This window comes from Leishmania infantum, chromosome 16 (assembly GCF_000002875.2).
Source record: "Leishmania infantum JPCM5 genome chromosome 16".
In the NCBI taxonomy this organism is placed as follows: domain Eukaryota; phylum Euglenozoa; class Kinetoplastea; order Trypanosomatida; family Trypanosomatidae; genus Leishmania; species Leishmania infantum.
In genome coordinates this window covers 69,509-89,367 of record NC_009400.2, presented here as the reverse complement: position 1 = coordinate 89,367, position 19,859 = coordinate 69,509, and the positions used below count along the sequence as shown (strand labels likewise).

Here is a 19,859-nt window from a genome sequence, read left to right as displayed (position 1 = left end):
GCGACGGCGTACGGGGAGGGGGAGGGGGAGGCCCGTGCGCGGTGTCGCTGCCGCTGTCCGGTCGCGGGTGGCGTTGTGCGTCGCGGCGACCGGCGACAGTGTGAGCACGGTTGTGCTATTTGTATGTGGTGTGCAAGGCCACCATGCGCCTCGAGCGTATCCCACCCGGCCGTCACACTGCCTACTGCTGGTGTGTGTGTGTGGGGGGGGGGTGTGGGGCTGTGACAGGCCCTCTGTGTGTGTGTGGGGCCGAGTGGCGCTGGAGCCATGCCGCCGTGGCAGCTAGATGGGCGCGACGCAGCACGGGCAGAGCAGAAACCACCTCTTATGCCGTTGTGTTGCTTTGGCGGGAGGGATCCTCTAACCCGTGCGTGCAGGTGTTTCTGGGCTGATGCTTGTGAGCGTATGTTCGTCTGCTCGGAAGCGCCGGTGTCTTCGAAAGAATTCGCAAGTATGCAGGCGCATGCAAGATGGCGCCGAGGGAGAGCGAGAAGGAGGACTCCCTCGAAGTCGCGCGTTCCACCTCTGCGGCGGGGCGCCCCCATGACAGGATGCGTTGTCTGTCGCACGCGCGAAGGCGTATCGCACTTCGTCGGCGCCCGCATCAGGCAGGGAGGGGGGGGGTGCAGCTCGTGAGGTGCCGGCACTGAGCCTCTGTTCTCCTCGCTGCCTTCTCTCATCACCCAGCGCGAACTCTGCGCTTCGATGGGCACTTGAGGAGATACCTCCACCCCCTCCCTCGCCCGACTCACAGATGCCGACATGCCAGTCAGCGGCAAAGGACGCGGATAGCTGCTGATTGGGTCATCGGTCTCGGTGCCTACGCGCATTTCGGCGCACAGGATTTCTGTGCCGAGCAGTCGGCTTTCCTTCTGGTGAGCGTGGCACCCTCCTCCTCGTCTGCCATCGCTCCCATGCTGCACTCCCGGTGCGTCGCCACGAGGGCGTGTAGTCGCGTGGCGCACATCCCTTCATTCACCTCACCCGTTTTGCTCTCTTTGGTCTTAAGTCTCCCTCCGCTTCATGCGTGTGTCACGGATCAGGCGTGTATCGCGAGCAACGCAGCATCTCCCACCGGAGCTCGTCACATACGTGGGCTGTGCGCCTTTCGGCGAACAGATTTGTGGGTGGGTAAGCCGTTCTAGATGCAGTGACAAGGATCATCGTTCACCGTTTCGGGCGCACTCGTCAGTGGAGAGACTGCCCTCACCTGCACCTGTTTAGTTGTTCGTTATGTCGTCTTTTCCTTGCTCTTGGGGTGTGCCCGTCATGTCCTCTGATAGCGACACGGAGGGCGAGGCACCGTCGGCGACGCAGTCGCCTGTGGACTGGAACCGGATCGAGCACAAGTTGGCTAATCTGCCGACGCTGGAGCGGCTTCTGCAGGAGTCGGATCCAAACGACTTCTCCGACGCGGATGTGGAGGAGGCGTCGCGATTTGTGCGCGATATCGTAGCGACTGCCCCGCAGTGCAACACAGACATCGAGAAGGCTCAGCGTCAACTTCAAAGGAAGTACCGTCGCGTGTTCAAGAAGTCACTGCTACTCGCGGGGTACAAGCACCTGCTGCGCGAGTCTATGGCAGCGGCGAATGGCGTCAACGTACTTGCACAGCCACACCAGGAGAACTGTGGCTCTTCTGGTGCACTCACTGCTGCTGTTCTCCCGGACATGGAGGACGCCGTATCACCGCCGGCCCCGTCTGCGTCTGGGACTTTGCCGTCCCCCAGTCTGAAGACGCCTGTGGTGTGTCCAGTGCTGGAGCGCTACCTCGTGTTCAAGGCTCCGCGTAGTCAGTCCGGCGTGCTGGTCGTTACTGTGTTCACTTCCGCTTACCCGGACGGGCAGAACTTCAGCTGCGGGTGGAACTGTTATTACTGCCCCAACGAGCCGGGTCAGCCACGCAGCTACTTGCTGAACGAGCCCGGCGTGCGGCGGGCGAATCGCCTCGAGTTTGACCCGTACCGCCAGTTCGAAGAGCGCGTCCGCTCTCTCGTGGCGATCGGCCACCCCGCCGATAAAGTCGAGCTGCTGGTGTTGGGCGGCACCTGGGAGAGCTACCCGCGCCCGTATCGCGAGCGCTTCATCCGCGACCTCTTCTACGCGGCCAACACCATGTTTGATCCCCCGCACGCTCCGCGACGGCCACCGCTGGACCTGCTCCAGGAGCAGCTGCTGAACGAGTCCGCGCAGTGCAAGATCATTGGAGTGACGCTGGAGACGCGGCCGGACACTATCAACCCAGAGATGCTCGTGGAGCTGCGTCGGTTCGGCTGCACTCGCGTGCAGCTCGGCGTGCAGCACACGGACGACGGCATTCTCACCCTTGTAAATCGCCAGTCTACCCGCGAGGACACCGCCAATGCCATCAAGCTGTTGAAGGACAGCTGCTTCAAGGTGGACATCCATCTCATGCCTGACTTGCCCGGGGCAAGCCCCGCCGTCGATAAGGCCATGTTCGATGACGTACTCGACTCCCCGTATCTTCAGGCGGACCAGTGGAAGATCTACCCATGCCAAACAACGCCGTTCTCTGTAATTGAGCAGTGGTACAAGGACGGCAAGTACACGCCCTACGGCCTGGAGAACTTGATCGACGTGCTGCTCTATGCGAAGGCGCGCGTGCACCCGTGGATCCGCATCAACCGCGTCATACGCGACATTCCTGTGGACTACGTCCTTGCTGGCGTCGAGGTGGCAAACCTGCGCCAACTGCTAGCCCACAAGTTGCGAGAGCGCGGGGGGCGATGCCGCTGCATCCGGTGCCGTGAAATCAAGGGGGACAAAGAAGTCACGGAGAAGCTGAAGTCGGCCACCCTGCAGGAGCGGCGCTACGAGGCAAGCGAGGGGACGGAGGTGTTTCTATCGGTCGAGATGCCGACGGACGACGCGACCATCTTAGGCTTCCTGCGCCTGCGACTGAACATCCGCAACTGGGAGACACCGTTCGCGGAGCTCCTGCCGTGCGCGCTGATTCGCGAGCTGCACGTGTACGGCAATCTCCTGCCCACCTACGTGGAGGAGGCGGGCCGCTTGCGTACACCCGCAGCCCAACACAGCGGCATTGGCCAGCGCCTTCTTCACCGAGCCGAGGCGATCGCCAGGGAGGAAGGGTACAGCCAAATCGCCGTCATCAGCGGCGTAGGCGTCCGCGGGTATTACAAGCGCCGTGGCTACCGACTCCTGGCCGCCCACCGTGGCGGCTTTCTCGTGAAGAACCTTGACATGGGCGATGCGTTGACTGGCGCGCCGACAACCGACCCCAAGGCTGAACCGCTCGAATTTTCTCTTGAGCGCGATGAGGCGTTGCTGCGGCGGGTGGCGGCAAATCGCACGACATCAGTCTCACCGATACCGGGTGGGGCACCGTCCCTCGGCGTAGCCACACTCGCTGCAGTGCGGACGCAGGCGGTTGCATGGTACGGCCAGCTGCGCACCAGCGTTGCGCAGTGGTGGTCAGCGCGAAAACGGTGCCGCGAGGAGGAAACCGAGTGGCCGCAGCGGAGCGACGCGGAGGGACGTGCTGAAGCAGCGGCGCGCACTCTGTAAATCGCACGACTCTTCCGCGGTCCTTTGCCGCCGGCTTTTCGTGCAGCGCGCGGCGGGGTGGTGAAGGGCTGCAGCGGCAGGGGGGGGGTGAGGTGCACATGCGCCTGGCAGTGTTTAGATGATAGCACGAAAAGGAACCCTAAAGCTTAATCCAATCGAGTAGAGCAACGAAGACATTTTCAGCACATGGGAAGGCAGCAGCGCCACCCGAGCATCCATAACGTACACTGCTGAGGAGGGGTTTCGCTCGTTTCCGTGGCGCTCCTCCCGCGGATCCTGATGGGGCATGCTGCATATACCAAAGCCACGTTGTTGGAGAGGGTGGAGTCCAAAGCAGAGAGGGCCTGGAAGTCGACTTGCGCGGACGTCCGCGTCGGACTATCTGCTCCCTCCATCGTTGTTATTATTGTTTGCTTTTTTTTTTCGCACGCAAGTATCGGCGCGACTAGTGTTGCCGCGGGCAGCAGCGTGGCCCCGTCGGCTCCCAGCTCTTGCTGCCGTTGCCGCACTACTGCCTCAAAAACCTACCCCCCTTTTTCCCTCCTCTTTCCCTCCTCTCTCTCGCCGACTCCGGACTGCTCTTGCCTGCATGCGAACTTCTGGACATCAACGCTCACACACGCATCCACATACGCGTAATCACTGCGAACATGCGTGCTTATCGACGCCACCGTTGACACTTGCGGCACCGTCGCCTCGCCAGAATCCGCCATCCTTTCGCCTTGCAGCTTCGACTTCCTCCGTCCCTCGTCCTCCCGCCTCGATATACAGTGAGCGTTTTGCCTGTTCCACCCCCTATCTCTTGCGCGTCGACCCCGCATCACGCACGTAGGCACGTCTCCGTCATTGTGCACATACCCGCCAGCTCACGCCCATACACACGTGCGCGCGTGCATCCATCGACATTGATCTAGAATACGCAGCGGAGCCGAATATCTCTTTTTTTTGGTTCTTCTGCGGCTCATCACTTCTCGCTTCTCTCCACGTCGTGCCGCGCACGAAGCTTTCTCCTTCGTTTCGCTGGGAGCGAGCGCACCGTGCACCGTACGCGCCAAGCTGTGTACACTCGCACGAACGCCAGCAGCCAGTCCCTTGTAGGTGACGCAAGCGCGAAGGGCAATAAGAATAACCTAACGAAAAGGGCCCCGCCGTGAGTGACGAGGAACGTTGTCTGCCTGCCGCTGTGAGCGTTGAAGACGTACACCTGCGTAGGGAAGTGCCTTGAGTACTGTTAATTAGCTGTAAGGCACCGTAAACCCTCGTCGGGTATGGTATCACGCATATTCTGTAGGTCTGCATGTGCGATTTCCGGCTGTCTCTCCCTCTGTCTCTGAGCGTGAGTTCCGTAAACTCGTTCTTGGCTGGCATCGACCATTCCTGAAAAGGGAAGTGCGCGCGAGGGTGCGCATGCAAGTGTCTGCCCGCTAGAACGTATGTACATGCGTGACCTTGTCGACCGGCTTAGATTGTTGTCGCTGTTGCTGTTTGCTTGGTGATATGTGAACACCGTGCCATCGGCGAAGACAGAAAAGGGCACGGCAGCATAACCGCGCTCCCAGGAAAGCGACGCAGACTTGTACGCGCGCACGCAGCGATCAAGGAGTTTATTACTGAGCGACACACACACACACACACACACATATAGTTGCGAATGCACTGTCCCCCTTCGTTATTTCTTCGCTCTCTTTCTTCATCGTCCGTGCTCGCGCACACAGACGCCCTGCATCGTTGATTGTGCTTGCCTGCAGCAGCTCACGCCGCACCCCTCCTTCTTCACTTGTTTTTTTTTCCTGTTGTTGCATCTGCCTTGGGGCTAGCAGAGCCGCACCGGTGTAAGCCACCTTTTCTTGGCCTGTGTGGGTGTGTGCTGAACGAGTGTGCTCTTGCGTTGTGCGCGTTGCCATCCGGACACTTCTCGTCGTCGTTGCCCGCTGCATTCCAGTGCGCTTGCCTGCGCGCACACAAACGTTTTTTTCTGTGTCGCTCCCTTCGTACGCCGCTCGCCCTGTGTGTGTCTCTTCACATCACCACTTCGTCTCTCTCTGTCTGTGTGGTGTTCGTTAACATCCCCGTAGCGCCCCTCTTTTCTGCTGCTCTCGTGTGCTCGTTGCACCGGTGTGCGTGTGGTGGATAGAGTCGCGTCGAGGATACAGGTCTTTGGCTTGTGAGCGAGCGTGTTGTACCAGCGAAGGACGCCATCATCGCGCGTGCTTTCGTGGACGAGAGAGCGAGACGGCTCATTCACTTCGAAGAAACAACAAAAAAAAACAGAGAACGGGACCTTGTGAGGCGCTCCTGCCCCGCTGCGCATCCTCTTCCACTTCGGCGTCGTCCTTTTCCATCTCAGCTTCAGGGTCTGATCCCCTTCCCTGCCGCACACACACGCCCCGGAAGACGTTACAGCCATGGAGGTGAACGCTACGCTGATCGACTGCTGCGACCCGCAGAGGCCGTCGAGGGTGCTCTTTCACTTTCTCATCCTCGACGCGCCGTCCCCAAGCAACCTCCCGACATACATCAAGGAGCTGCAGCACCGCGGCGTGCGGCACTTGGTGCGGGTATGCGGCCCGACCTACGACGCCACCCTCGTCAAGAGCAGGGGCATTGAGGTCCACAGCTGGCCATTCGACGACGGCGCGCCGCCGACGCGCGCGGTCCTTGACAGCTGGCTGAAGCTGCTCGACACGGAGCTTGCGCGTCAGCAGGAGGACCCATCCGTGCCCCCGCCGACCATCGGCGTGCACTGCGTGGCGGGCCTGGGCCGCGCACCAATCTTGGTGGCGCTGGCGCTGGTGGAGTACGGCAACGTATCTGCACTAGACGCCATCGCACTGATCCGCGAGAAGCGCAGGGGTGCCATCAATCAGACACAGATGCACTGGATCACCAAGTACAAGCGTCGTCACCAGAGTGGGGGCTGCGTGATCATGTAGGCGCGAGCACGAAGGAGGGGGCGTACGGGAGCCATGCCACTTCCACACACGCACATACACACCTACCCGCATAACGGCATAAGGAGCCGCATAAGAGGCGTAGGTTGGCGTGCGGTCGTGTCTGATGGTCTCACCCAAAGCCAGAGCTTGTCTGTGCTCGGCGTCTGGGCCCCTCCCTCGTGCCTGTGCGGCGTATGTGCTTCACCTTTCCTTAGTTGATCTTCGTTTTTCGTTTTTCTTTTATGCTTTGGAGTGTGCGCGCGCGCGTGTGTGTGCCTTCCCCTCCCCTCCCTCCTTTTTCTCTCTGGCTCGTGTGTGCGTGAATGTGTGAGCGAGCACTGGGTTATGATGATGATGGCGATGTGTGTGTGTGTGTGCTGTCCATCATGTGCAAGAGGGCCTCCATCCCCCTCCCATCACCGTTGTGGTGCCACATCATCGCCGGTGCGCCCTCGCACCCCCCGTCCTTTCCTTCGTCACGTTGGCTCGTTTTTGTTCCGTCTTCGTTTTTTTTTTTGTTGTTGTTTCTACTATAAGTGTTTCTTTTTGCCTGGATCGCTTCCCGTTCGCTCTGTCTACCCGCGACCCGCACCGTAAAAACTCCGCCGTCTGCGCACAGACCAAGTCCCGTCCTTGAACACAGCGAAAGGGAAGCGGAAATAAAAGAATGCGGCAATATTTCGTTGCTCAAGAGATCTCGAGAGCGAGCGAGCGAGAGAGGGGGTGAGAGGGGTGTTGCACAGAGTCGGATACGCAACGGCGTTTTCAGCGACGCACTTGTGCCACATACCGAGAGAGCAGGAGGTGACACAGGAGCGGCGCTCTTGCCGGCAATGTTTCAGCAGCAAGGTGAGAGCAGCCGGTGCCTAGTTCACTTGCCTTCCCCCGGCGCTGCGCTCTTCGTCTTTCTTCGTTGTCTCTCGCCGTGCTTGATGTATCTTTTCTCACATGCCAGCCATGATGGGCGAGCGTTCCCGATGCAGGTGCTCGAGCGCGCACACGGGCGCGCCGTTCTGCCTCTGTTTGTGCGCGTCAGTGAAGACTCGCCACCCACCGTTCCCCTTCCCGCAAGGGAAACGTACAGCGCTTCATCTGGTGACAGGGTTTTGCGTTTCTTGTTTTCTGCCACCATCGTGTCCCACCTCCACAAGCTGCTTCCGTCCGTCCCTCTCCCTCGCTACACACATATACACACACACACACACACGAACACGAACCACCACCGACGATCCACGCGCACGTACCTCCGCACACAGACGCACGTCGACGTGTATTCTTGCAAGTTCTGGATCGCCTGTGCACGTTGCCGTTGTCTGCAACAACGCGGGCAACTGGCCACGGCAAGCCCTTCGCCCTCTCCTTCCCGAATCCCTTTCTCGATCTCTCAGGGAATTATACGGAGGGGCCCTCCGTCCCTTCCTCCCCTGGCGGCACCGATGGAGCATGCACTGCTGCAGGTGGTGCACCTTTATCCACCAAAGACACTGCTCCGCTACGACGCCGCCGCGCACACAGAGAAGCTGAGACACCAGCCGCACCTGTACGCTGCGAGCTCCTTCGAAGACTGTGAGATCGTCGCTACGAATAAGCAGGTGGGGGCGTATACCGATCTGCTCGACTTCATCACCGGCGCGCAGCAGGAGTGCTATGCACTCTTCGGTGAGGATGATGCGCGGTGGTCCGTCGACGACCCTGTTGAAGAGGAGCGTTCCGCCGGCACGCTTGATAGTGGCAGTGTCCGCATCAACTCCAGCGAGTGGAGCGAGGGGGACGGCGACGATGCTAATGTAAACGGGGGTGCGCCGCGAAAGCGTAAGCGATCGCACGCGTAGTATGGGCGCGTGTGTGCGACGGCGGCACATCATATAGGCCGCCCTCAGACGAGCACGGAGAGAATTGCGAGCTTTTTGGTACTTAGATGCTGCGCCGTCATGCGTGAGGAGTGCGCATGCGACTCGACTGATCAGTTCCGCTGGATTTGGTCGGCTTGCTAATTAGTGATCATGCGAAGCGCCTTTTGCGTCGCAGAGCGCACGCGACGCCCTCCACAGGAAGTTATGAGGATGTGGGAGACGAACTGTTTTGTTGGCGAGATCGTGCGAAAAGTGGGAGGGAGGCGGCGGACGCACACGCACTCGCAAAATCTAAGACGAGGTAGGCGAAGCGAGGAGGCGGGCTGGGGCTGCGGGACGGGAGCGTACCAGTGCGATGCCCATCTCCGTGCCTCTCCTTCCCACCCCTCTTCTTAGTTCGCAGTTTTGCTGGCCGCAATGGTGCACCAGGCGCGCCCCCATCACACCATTTCAAGCCTTTTCACAATCCTGCCTACTTCTCTTTTCCATGCTTACCTGTGCATGCCGCATGCGCGCAAACTTGCCGCGCCCCCTCTCTCCACCTCCCTGCACGCGCGTACGCGCTCGTATGGTCGGTGGTAATTCTGCTCGGCGCTGGTTTCAGTAGTCAGCATTCTGCCACCGTACCCGCTTTCACGGACATCTGCAGCTGCTCACCTCGTGCCTACCCTCACATGGAAGCCAGGCATTGACGTCTCTCACCCCATCTCTCTGCTCACGTGCCATCCATTACGGGACCCACTGACGGACCACATGAAAGGTTTGCGTGCCACTGTCCTCCTCGACCCGGCGTAAGTTCACGACCACGTCAAAGACGATCTCTCTGCCGAGGGTGTGCGGCGCGCGTGTGTGTCTTCGTGTTCCTCTGCGCGGACACAGAACTGATTGCGCTGCTCTCGCCTTCCACACCGATATCGATGTGTAGATACACAACGAGCACTGGCCGCACGAGTACATGTGCGCTCGCTACACACCACTACATCTAAGCAAGCGTTGTGCTGCGGAACAACTGCCACAGCGATCCGCCGACGAAGCAGGCCGTGGTGCCGCGTAAGACAAGCATTACGGAAGGGCATGGAAGAAAGGCGAAACGAGGCGTAGTGCCGCTCAAGGCTGCATATGACGGACGCTATCATCCACCTCACCGCGGGCACCGTGGCGGGTATGACCGGCGTTCTCCTCGACTACCCGCTTGATACCGTAAAGACGCGCATGCAAGTGAGCAGGTGCGCAAAGTTGCCCTGCCGCTACAGTCCCACGGCGGTCACGGCAGCGACCAGCCTGAGCGCTGCCGCGCCGGCGACGTACTGGCAGTGCGCCTCCCAGCTCTATCGGCGCGGCGGTATTCGATCATTTTACTGCGGCCTGAGTGTGCCGCTGGCAGCCCAGGGCGCCGAGACCGCCGTTGTCTTCTCGGTCTACAACGTATCTCTGCAGCACTTTCTGCGCAAGGAGCAGCTACAGCGCCAGGAGCAAGAGCGGGCAAGACTGTCAGGGTGTCGGGGTGATCACAAGGCACGATCCCATCGGCATCAGCACATGCACGGCAAACATGAGCACCCCCAGCAGCAGCCGCATGTGTCTGTGTGGAGCTCGCCGGCGCACTGGAAAGCCTCTGCGTGTGCGGGTCTCGCCGTGTCACTCATCTTGACGCCGGTAGAAATGCTCAAGTGCAACATGCAGATGGAGAGCGCCAGGCCGTGCTGGAGGCGGCGCCATACGACGGCGCGCGGCCTCGCTCGTCATCTGATGGCGACGCACGGTTTGCGTGGTCTCTACACCGGGGTGACCGGCACTGTGACGCGTGCTGTGCTCGGCAACATGGCGTATTTTGTGTCCTATGAGCAGTGCCGGGAGTGGCTGGCGCAGAAGTTTGCCTCATCGCTGCGCGATGGCGAAGCTGCGCCGATTTGGCACTCCATGCTCGCCGGCGGGATCAGTGGGTGCTGCTACTGGAGCGTCGCCTATCCGGCCGACGTGGCCAAGACAAAAATGCAGGTCTGTCCGACAGCGCGACAGCAAGGCTTTACGAGGACGCTTGCTAGCTTGTACCGCAGCGGAGGAGTGGAGGCGCTGTTTCGAGGTTGGGGTGTCACGGTGGTGCGAGCATTCTTGTCGAGCAGCATCGTCTTCACCACCCACGAGCACAGCAGCAGCACCTTGCGGGAGCTCTCTTCCGTGTATCGCGTGCTTGCGGGTGACAGTGCCGCGGCGTCGGCATCGAGCGCCGCCTGTGAGCCGGAAGAGGAGCTGATTTCTCACCGCTACTGAGGACACACAGCCCTGCCGCTTGTGGCGGTCATGGGGCACACACACACACACACAGGGGCATAATGGTACTTTCAAGCTTCTTGCCCTGCTCTCTAGCGGACGAGCACCAACTCGGACCTTCCCCGCTCACTCGTGCTCCAAGCGCGCCTCTTCGACGTCGAACGAACAGCACCAGTGACTCTCTTTACCGCCCACCGCTGCCCCCTTCGGTATCCGTAAAAGCGTTGGTGGCGCGTGTGGCGCCTCTCTTTCTCTCGTGGTCTCTGTCGCTGCTTGCGTCGGCGGCGCCTCGGGCGCGCGCGGTCGTGGCCTTGATGCGGCTGCTTGCGGCCGTGTAACATATCACCTGGTGCTGCTGCTGCTGCTCTTCCTGTATGACCCTCCTCCCTTTTGTTCGCCGTGCGCCGCCTGCGCATGTGCTTGTGCGCGTACGTGGGCTGCGGCTGCCTTCGTGACCCTCGCCGTGTCTCCGACCTCGGCCCTTCTCCGCGACAGCTCTTCTTGCCGCCTCGCCGTGGTTGTCCAGATATTGCTTTTCCGCTCTGAGCCTGTTCTACGTCGGCGCTTCGCAGTACTTCGTATCTTGTTTACATCTCTCCGAGTCTCTCGTTTTCTGCAGTGCAGCAGCCACCGCCACGCAGGGCTTCTCTTTTTCTCTGCTGTTGGTCTGCGTCCTCTTCCCCGCCACCATTGCCCCCCCCCCTCCCCCTCGATCCGACGATTGGGCTGTCGCGCAAGCGGGGGGCCCCACCCCTCCTCCTCTGTGTCTCCTGTTCTCTCTCGCTCCATCTCTCTGTCTTCACAACAATGAAAGAGTGCCGTTGACAAGCACCAGCGAACAAACGGAAGCCGAAATCGCGAGAGAGAGACAGGGGGGGGCAAAACAGTTGGAAAGACGGGCCCGATACGCTGACCTCGCTTATCGACACAGGCGCGTTGGGTGTGGAGGGCGACGTGAAGTGGATTGTCTAGGGCGACCTCTGATTACAGGTTTGTACAACGCGATTTACGGCAGCGTTGCGCGCGCGCTTTTTCCCTGAACATTCCCATCTTGCGACCATATGTGCCCAGCGAACCCATCTACCGATAGACCGACAAGCCGAGAGGGGGAGCACGGTTTTGGATATCCACACACATACACACTAACACACACACATATATATATATGTGTGTGTGTGTATCGGCGCACGACGCATCCTCGCTGCTGCGACATGAGCACCGCTGACATCGTTATGCTTTTTCGCGTGTGTGCCTCTCCTCCTTGCCTCTATTTCGTTTGAGCGGTGTTTTGGGCGGGGGAGGACCGCGTCGCTGTACCGCTCTCGCTGCGCGGCTCTCACGATGTTTGCCCGACGCCTGTCTGCTCGCCTCCCCTCTTCCGTTTCGAGCCGCTTTTGTGTCTTTCATTACCCCGCACTTTAGGTCATCGGCGGCGTGCGGTGCACCCGCTCACAGAGAGCGAGAAAGGACCCTGACGACCTGCTGTGACGCCGTGACGTTGACGTTGTAAGTCTGCCTCCTGTCTACCCTAACGACATTGAGCACGTCCTGTGAGCAATGCCGCTGCTGCTGCTGCAGGTGGGGGTGGCGCGATAAAGGGATTCCTGAGCAGAGCGGCGCGATGCGCCGTGCCACGCCCCGCACGTCTCCTCTCTAAATCATAAAGTGGAGACTGTGCGTAAACATCAACCACTTCGGAGAAGAAAGGAGCGGTGGTGGTGACAGACAAGATGCACAGGCCCTCCTTCCACCTCGTTGTCACGGTAGCACGTGCATCGCCTTGAACACCAGCGTCTACGAGTGTGTATGCCTTTCCAGTAAGGTGCTCGTGTGCGTATCCTCGTCGATGCTGTCCTCCGCTCGCTCTCTCTCTCTACTTGGTCCCTCTCCCTCTCGTTATAGTTGTTTCTGTGAAGGCGCGATGCGTATTCTTTTTTCGTTCTGGTCTCTTAACAGTTTTCATGTTGGTTGCACATGTCGCTGTGGGCGTGTGTTGTTATGTGTCGCTCTCTCCCTTTCAGTTGTCTGTCCGTCTCCCGGTAGGTGCTTGTCTGCTGTATGCTTGAGACACACACACACACACACACAGACAGGGTTCGCCGAGTCCGCCGTCATGTATCTCAAGCACGCATGCGCTTCGGCCATCGATCTGTCTTGTGCCATGAGTGTGTGTGTGTGTGTGTGTGTGTGTGTCGGGGAGGGGGAGGTCGATGGGTATGTCGGTGTGTGGATGACAAGGAAAGCGAAGGTGCTGCCAAGGATGAACAGCCACACACCGGACGCACCCCCTTTCCCTTCATCCATGCACCCCCTCCCCTTCCCCCAATCATGATGTTATCGTGCGGCACGTCGTCTTGTTGCGAAAGCGGGCAACAGCCAAAGGCAACGCCTGCTGCTGCTGCTGCTTCCACGAAAGACCCCCCTCCACCACCCTATCGTGGCCTTAACGCTTCCACAAATTTCACTTGAGTGCTCTTTCTATCTCTATCGATGTATGGGTCGCTGCCGCGGTGCCGTGCGCATGTCTTCTCGAACTCCCGTGCGCACAGACAGGCACAGAGGCCACTACATACAGGAAAAAGCGTGCGAAACGGAGGACCGGCGCGGCTCCTCTGCCCTCACTCCTCTTGTTTTCGCCGCCCACCAGCCCTCGGCTGCGTGTGTGTACGTGCTGGGACTTTTTCTTTCTGTGGACAGTGCTGTCTCCTAGAGCGTCGCGACACGCAATGCACATGGATACGACCACTTCGCCTACTCGTGCATGTACGGTGCTCATCTCGCTGAGCGCGCGCAGCGAGTACCACCTCGCTCATGCGCGCTTACCTCACGAATTCACTTTCTTCCATGTGAGGGGAGGGGTGGAGACGCACGCATGTCTTACCGTCTTCTTGTTGAACTGGCAAAAAAGCAAATAAAAAGACAAAAACAAGAAAAACGAGAGGGAAGCGAAGAACAACACGGCCCCGCCCCTTTTTCTCCGACGCGCCGTGATGGGAGGTCTCCAGTCCGTGGTGTGGGTCTCTGCGCTTAGCGCAACAGCGTGGAGCGCTTCCGGCGTGCAAGATGACAGACAACTAAAGTGATGCGTCAAGTAAGTGTTTGTGGTAGGCACGTGCGTGTGCGCTGCCTGCGCTGTGAGTGCCCCTCATCTCACAGGGCCAGCTGCCCCCCCGTCACTTTATCTACACCGCTTCTCGCTTCGTGTGCTGTCTATCTTATAATTTTGGTCTCAATGCAACGCCGCCATTCCTTCCCTCTTCCTCTGCACGCACGCGCGCGCATGGACACAGACACCGACGCTGCAGCATGCCGGCGCGACCTGCGCGCGTGGAACAGTGAGACGCACACACATACACACGGGTGCACGATCCCTGACGGCACCCTTCTCTCTCATCGGCGCGGAAGCCCGTCCGTCTCACGCGCTTGTGATTGTGCGACACAGCGGCGCTTCGCTGCGACGCTCGCACGCCTCTCCTCTTGCCGTTTTGCTGGGCCTCCTTCAGCGTGGCGGATGCCGAGCACCGCTCTACCCTTCCCTCTTTCTGTCTTGGCGCCCACGTAGACTTGGCTTGCGTGCGGAGAATTGCTGCGGAGGGACTCCAGTGGCGCCGCTGTCGTGCTCATCGTGGCAGCCAGCGCGTGTCTTCTTGTCTGCGTGCGTGCTCATCTGCTCTTGTCGACGTTGATGTGGCTGTTGCAAGCACGGCTGTATACATAGCTTGCTACAGACACTCTACGCATCCCTTGCGGCACTCCCCAGAGCACTCGCTGGATGTTTGCGATACCGCCTCTGGTGCCGCTTCTCCTTTAGCCGTCGCTGGACCGTGGACTGGCTCGGGTTTCTTTGCTCGGGGGGGGTGGGGTGAGGGGTGCTGGGCGATGGGTCTGTGGAACGATTTCGTTGCCGGCACTGCTGGCGGGTGTGCAGGGGTGCTGATCGAGCACCCATTCGACACCATCAAGGTGCTCCTGCAGACTTACGGGGGCACGCGGTACACTGGCTACACGGACTGCGTCACTAAGCTGTTTCGACAAGATGGTGTCATAGGTTTCTACCGCGGCGTCACGGCACGCCTTTTCGCCTCCGGCTTCGAGCACGCGTGGGTGCTCGCGACGTACAAGTGGACGCTGCGCTTGATCGGTGCGGGTGATCGGCCCACTCTACCGCAGATTCTACTGGGCGGGTGCGGCAGCGGCGTGGCAGCGACGTTGTGCTTGACACCGTTCGAATTGGTGAAGTGTCGCCTGCAGGCCGATGATTCCAAGGGCCAGCGACGGTACCGTGGCTCGCTAGACTGTGCCCAGCAGGTTGTTCGTGAGCACGGCTTCAGAGGGCTATACAAGGGCGGATTTGCCATGCTCTGCCGCGAGGTGCCCGGCTCGGTGGCGTGGTGCGGCACGTACGACACGCTGAAGAGCTGGATGACACCAGAGGGCGTGCCGACGCAGAGCCTGCCGCTGTGGAAGCTGATGATCGCTGGTGGTTGCAGCGGCGTTGCTTTCTGGACAGCCTTCTACCCCTCTGACCTGGTCAAGACTCGCATCCAAGTAGACCCTGCGTACGAAAAGCTGAGCCTCTGGGGGGCGATGACGCGCGTGTATCAGAAGGAAGGCCTGCGCGCCCTCTATCGAGGCTGGACCCTCACGGCCGCCCGTTCCTTCCCTTCTAACGCAGTTATCTTCGGCGTCTTTGATAGCTGCAACCGCGCGCTGTCCCGTGAGTCCACACTGACGGCAGATGTGCCATCCACGTTGAGTGGGCATGGCGGAGCCTTGTGATGGCACTCCCGGCGCAGCTGGACGGTGTGTCGGCTCACTGCTTCGATGTGGATCTTCGTCTGTTCGACCTTTCTCCACCCCCACGATGATGACGAGGGGGGAGTGTCTAAGGGCGCGATATCACAGTGCTCAGCACACCCGCTCTGTGTGCGGAGAGGCCAGCCCCTCCTCCCTCCTATATCCCTGCCAGTGCCGAACCGCTTCTCTTGGTGACAGGGTGAAGTGGCGACGGCGTACGGGGAGGGGGGAGGGGGAGGCCCGTGCGCTGTATCGCTGCCGCTGTCCGGTCGCGGGTGGCGTTGTGCGTCGCGGCGACCGGCGACAGTGTGAGCACGGTTGTGCTATTTGTATGTGGTGTGCAAGGCCACCATGCGCCTCGAGCGTATCCCACCCGGCCGTCACACTGCCTACTGCTGGTGTGTGTGTGTGGGGGGGGGGTGTGGGGCTGTGACAGGCCCTCTGTGTGTGTGTGGGGCCGAGTGGCGCTGGAGCCATGCCGCCGTGGCAGCTAGATGGGCGCGACGCAGCACGGGCAGTGCTTCGTTTTCGCTAAGTGATTTGGCGGAGGTTAGTGTGTTTGTGCTTGTGGGTGTCGCGCGTTTCTCTCGGTCGAAGTTGGCGAAAATTCTCTTCCGTGTTGGTGAACGAGAGCCTCTTGCTGCCGCTAAATCCGTGGCCGGTGCCGCCTCCTCGCAGAGCGCGACTGAGTGTGTTGCTGCCAGCACCGTCTAAAGGCGGGGTAGGATGATGGCTCTTGCGCACAGTCACCTGCACGTATTCTGTTGTTTCCGTTGCGCTCTTTGTGATTCGCCAAAGGCCTCCCTTTTCTTGGTTGGGAGAGGGAAGCGATTGGGGCTTGCAGCGGCATCTAGTGGTCTGCATGCTTCGGCCGCTTCTGTGGCGTTCTCATTCCATGTTATTGCCGCCCTGGTTTTGGGCGGCCTCCGCCTCCTCACAGCTCCCCCGCTGCTTGTTAATCCTGCATGGATGGAGGTGATGGAGGTGCGCGCAAGTATCACGCGCGTGCGCGCATCCCGAACGCAGACTTCGGAGGGACCTCATTTGTTTTGCGCAAGAGGAATGCCTTGTCGCGCTGCGGTAGACACCACTCTTGTCTGTCCGTCTCTTCTCTCCACCTCTCTCTCCCTTTGTGCCTGTGTGTGCACACAGTCGCACCAAGTAACACGTCCGCGGTGCACTGTGTCGTTGCGTGCCCCGAGGCGTCGGTGACACCAAACATCTCAAGCGGAGGGAGGGCTCACTGCCACCACCGCACATTCTGCGTACTCTCTCACACGCGTGAGAGCTAAGGAGGGGAGGGCGTGCGTGCCTGGCTGTCCGTGTGTTCTATCTGTGCCGCACCACTGGCGTTGCTCACTGTGCTCATCTCCGCGTGTATCTGTGCTGCCGTATTACGAGGAGCGCGCGGCACAGCGGCGAAGAAGGATAACGAACAAGGGCAGCGAAGAAGAGGCGGGGCACAGCCAAGTATGCGCGACGTGTTCCAGCAGTTTGCGTCTTTACTTGCCGAACCTACTGCCTCTCTCTCTCTCAACCCTGACTCATCCCACAGCCATCAAGTGGGACCGCATTCTGCCTCGGCTACTCGACACACGTGTAGACTCGGACCCGCCTGCTGGACTTTGTCTTGCCAGCGCACACGCAAACGCCCTGGCTTTCTCACGGACTCTCCTCCCTTGCCTTCCCTGCCTCCACAGTGGTCATGCCTCGATCTCATGTGGACGAGGCGCAGCGCCGCCAGGCGTTGGCAGAGCGGCGGTTCCGTGGGCACCGCATCCGCCGTGGGCTCGAAGAGCTTGGCGACCTCGATGCTCCCAAGAAGCGCAAAGACGACGTGCCGCCCGCAGAGCGGGCTACCACAGCAACCACTCTTAGCGACTGCACCACGGACATCACCACCGCCGCGGCTCGAACCACTCCTGCCATCTTCTCCACCGTTTTCGGCGCGGACTGGGGTGAGTGGGCGGAGGTGAAGCGCGTGCTGTTTGACATGAACGCCACAGCGGCTGCGAAGCGGAGTGCGTTGGAGACCATCCATGTGTGGCGCCAGCGTGCACGCAAGGAGCGCGAGTTGCCGGCCTACGTGGAGTCGACGGAGATGCTGTTGGATGCGATGCTGCAGGACGAGGAGGAAGTGCTGAAAGATGGACCACTGCGCATGTGCTACGGCGCCGCCATTTCGCGCGTAGTGCACGTCATGACCGGCTCCTTTGCGAGCGGGGCCGCCGACACGTATCGCAAGCGCGCGAGCGAGATCGGCTTCCCTGAGGAGGCGGTGGAGGTTCGTCAGCGTGTGGCACACGGAGCACTGCCGCTGGCGTCGGAGTTGCGGTGGGTCTGCGGCTTGGTGCTGCAGTTCTTGTTCACGCAGTACTGGCTGGAGCAGGAGCGGCAGGTGCACCTCATGCAACAGGAACGGGGCTCCTCCTCGCCCGCAGCCGGCGCGCACCGTAAACCACGACAGCGACAGCCGGCGAGAGCGAGCACAGCCACACCAGCGGTGGAGCCAAGTGTGCCTGCAGCTTCTCTACCACCGCCGTCTGTCACCATAGACGACATGAAGGCACTCCTGCACGACCTCGAAAGTGATGCGGACGGCGACGGCGAAAACGCCAAGGGTGGCGGTGCGACAGATAAGAGCGACAAGGTTGCACTCGTCACACTATCTCCTGCCGGTCGCGCCCCGACGGCCGAAGGCGCAGCCAGGCGAGATACGTCTTCTGGTGCTTCCATTGCCACCATAGCAGGCTGGCGTCTGTCGTGACGGCTCGGGGTGGGCGAAGGACGAGAAGTGTGAGGGCTGCTGGAGGGAAGCGACGCGCTGCGTGGGGTCTCTGTTTATGCCTGGTGGTGGTGGGAGTGCAAGGAACTCCTGCTGCGGTCTATCGAGCACCTGCACTCGCACATTCGCATTCGCACGCGTTAATGCGGCGTGCGCGATCGGAGTGCGTAAGGGAGGGCGATGGGGAGCGACGTACACACACACACACACACACACACACACACACAGACGCAGTATTAAGCAGACGGGGGCAAGCCGCTAGGCGCCTGGAAGTCGTTGATGCGATTCCCATGCTCCCTACCTCGAGCCTGCGCGCGTCGTGCTCTACACCGCCCACCTGCTCTTCCATCTGTTCATTAACACAAGCTAAAGCATGAAAGGGCTGCGCTATTCTTCTGTTGATTTTCCGTGAGCGGCGACCGGCGCAGAGAGAGAGAGAGCGGGAGGGAGTTGGAGCAAGGATGCGCATGTGCGTCAGTGAGGATCCATGTGCTCGATCTCACACCCCTACGCTTGCTTCTCACCGCTACCACTGCGCATCACGTGCTTTCCGCTTCGCAGCTGATACGCGCGCGCGCGCATGCATCGGCAATCTGCAGGGTCGCCGTCGGCACTTTCATGTGCCGAATAGCTAGGCGTGCATCCGTGCTTCTCTGCCTCTTCTTGCTGCGGGTCACTGCCGCTCATCTCCATCACGGCAGCGCTGGCGCCGTCTCTCCCGTTCCGTCCCATCTTCTCCACTTTCCACATGCTCTACATGTACACTTATCCGAGAGGCGAACGTGTGTGCAGAGACACCGGCACCGCTTGCCGTGGCAGCGACACACATCTCTGGAACTCATGCACATTCGTCATATCGACCATGTAAGCGCCACGCGACAGTCGCTCCAGGGCTGCCACTCTTGTTGACCTGCTCGCAGCCACTGCACACGCGGGGACCCCTCCCCTTCCAACCGGTATGGCGCATCACCATACACCTCTGCCAATCGCCATGATCTCTCCTCTGCTCTCGCCTCTGCGTGTTGTGAAGAGCGAACAGGCACTTCCTCGGCAGTCTCGCGGTGCATCCGTCAGTCGGAGTGAGAGCCATATCTCATGCGCGCCTCGAGTGGCGAGGTGCTTCGGTGCGACTTGGAGAACGGCGCCTTCGTCGAGGCCACCAATCCCATCCCGTCTTCAGCCGGGCTCTGGTCTACCTCTGCTGTTGTAGCAGGCCACTAACGGTGGGTGGGTGGCCGCGCACCCTGCCACTAGAATGCTCTTCCACTCGGTCCGGGACGTTGTCCGACGATTCAGGGGCAGGCGAGAGGAAAACGGCAGAGGAGGGGGCGACATGCGTGGGCAGATAGCGGTACTGGGCGCCTCTTGAGCGCCTCTAATGGCCCTTGTGGAGGGGTAGCAGCCACACCGGAGAGGGGACCGACACCATTCCTCGCTTTTTAGCACCTACTGCTGCGGCAGCCAACTCGCATAGCGGCGAACCGTTTTTCACGGACGGCTTACAGGGAGGGGGGAGGGGGAGGCCCGTGCGCGGTGTCGCTGCCGCTGTCCGGTCGCGGGTGGCGTTGTGCGTCGCGGCGACCGGCGACAGTGTGAGCACGGTTGTGCCATTTGTATGTGGTGTGCAAGGCCACCATGCGCCTCGAGCGTATCCCACCCGGCCGTCACACT

The 19,859-nt window shown here is 60.5% G+C and overlaps 6 protein-coding genes across 6 annotated transcripts; all 6 read left to right on the top strand.

The window, feature by feature from the left end:
- Window positions 1-1,269: 1,269 nt before the first annotated feature.
- On the top strand, window positions 1,270-3,549 carry LINJ_16_0250 (histone acetyltransferase-like protein; the record flags this gene model as incomplete). Its single annotated transcript, XM_001464477.1, has 1 exon — window positions 1,270-3,549. The coding sequence occupies one exon, from the start codon at window positions 1,270-1,272 to the stop codon at window positions 3,547-3,549; it is 2,280 nt and encodes a 759-aa protein (XP_001464514.1).
- Window positions 3,550-5,954: 2,405 nt separating this feature from the next.
- LINJ_16_0240 (protein tyrosine phosphatase-like protein) lies at window positions 5,955-6,482 on the top strand (the record flags this gene model as incomplete). The annotated part of the gene is made up of 1 exon (XM_001464476.1): window positions 5,955-6,482. The coding sequence occupies one exon, from the start codon at window positions 5,955-5,957 to the stop codon at window positions 6,480-6,482; it is 528 nt and encodes a 175-aa protein (XP_001464513.1).
- Window positions 6,483-7,918: 1,436 nt separating this feature from the next.
- On the top strand, window positions 7,919-8,314 carry LINJ_16_0230 (hypothetical protein, unknown function; the record flags this gene model as incomplete). The annotated part of the gene is made up of 1 exon (XM_001464475.1): window positions 7,919-8,314. The coding sequence occupies one exon, from the start codon at window positions 7,919-7,921 to the stop codon at window positions 8,312-8,314; it is 396 nt and encodes a 131-aa protein (XP_001464512.1).
- A 1,140-nt stretch (window positions 8,315-9,454) lies between these two features.
- LINJ_16_0220 (mitochondrial ornithine transporter 1-like protein) lies at window positions 9,455-10,606 on the top strand (the record flags this gene model as incomplete). The annotated part of the gene is made up of 1 exon (XM_001464474.1): window positions 9,455-10,606. One exon carries the CDS (start codon window positions 9,455-9,457, stop codon window positions 10,604-10,606), a length of 1,152 nt encoding a protein of 383 aa, XP_001464511.1.
- A 3,879-nt stretch (window positions 10,607-14,485) lies between these two features.
- On the top strand, window positions 14,486-15,385 carry LINJ_16_0210 (mitochondrial ornithine carrier protein-like protein; the record flags this gene model as incomplete). Its single annotated transcript, XM_001464473.1, has 1 exon — window positions 14,486-15,385. One exon carries the CDS (start codon window positions 14,486-14,488, stop codon window positions 15,383-15,385), a length of 900 nt encoding a protein of 299 aa, XP_001464510.1.
- Window positions 15,386-17,108: 1,723 nt separating this feature from the next.
- On the top strand, window positions 17,109-18,170 carry LINJ_16_0200 (conserved hypothetical protein; the record flags this gene model as incomplete). The annotated part of the gene is made up of 1 exon (XM_001464472.1): window positions 17,109-18,170. The coding sequence occupies one exon, from the start codon at window positions 17,109-17,111 to the stop codon at window positions 18,168-18,170; it is 1,062 nt and encodes a 353-aa protein (XP_001464509.1).
- Between the last annotated feature and the right edge of the window lie 1,689 nt (window positions 18,171-19,859).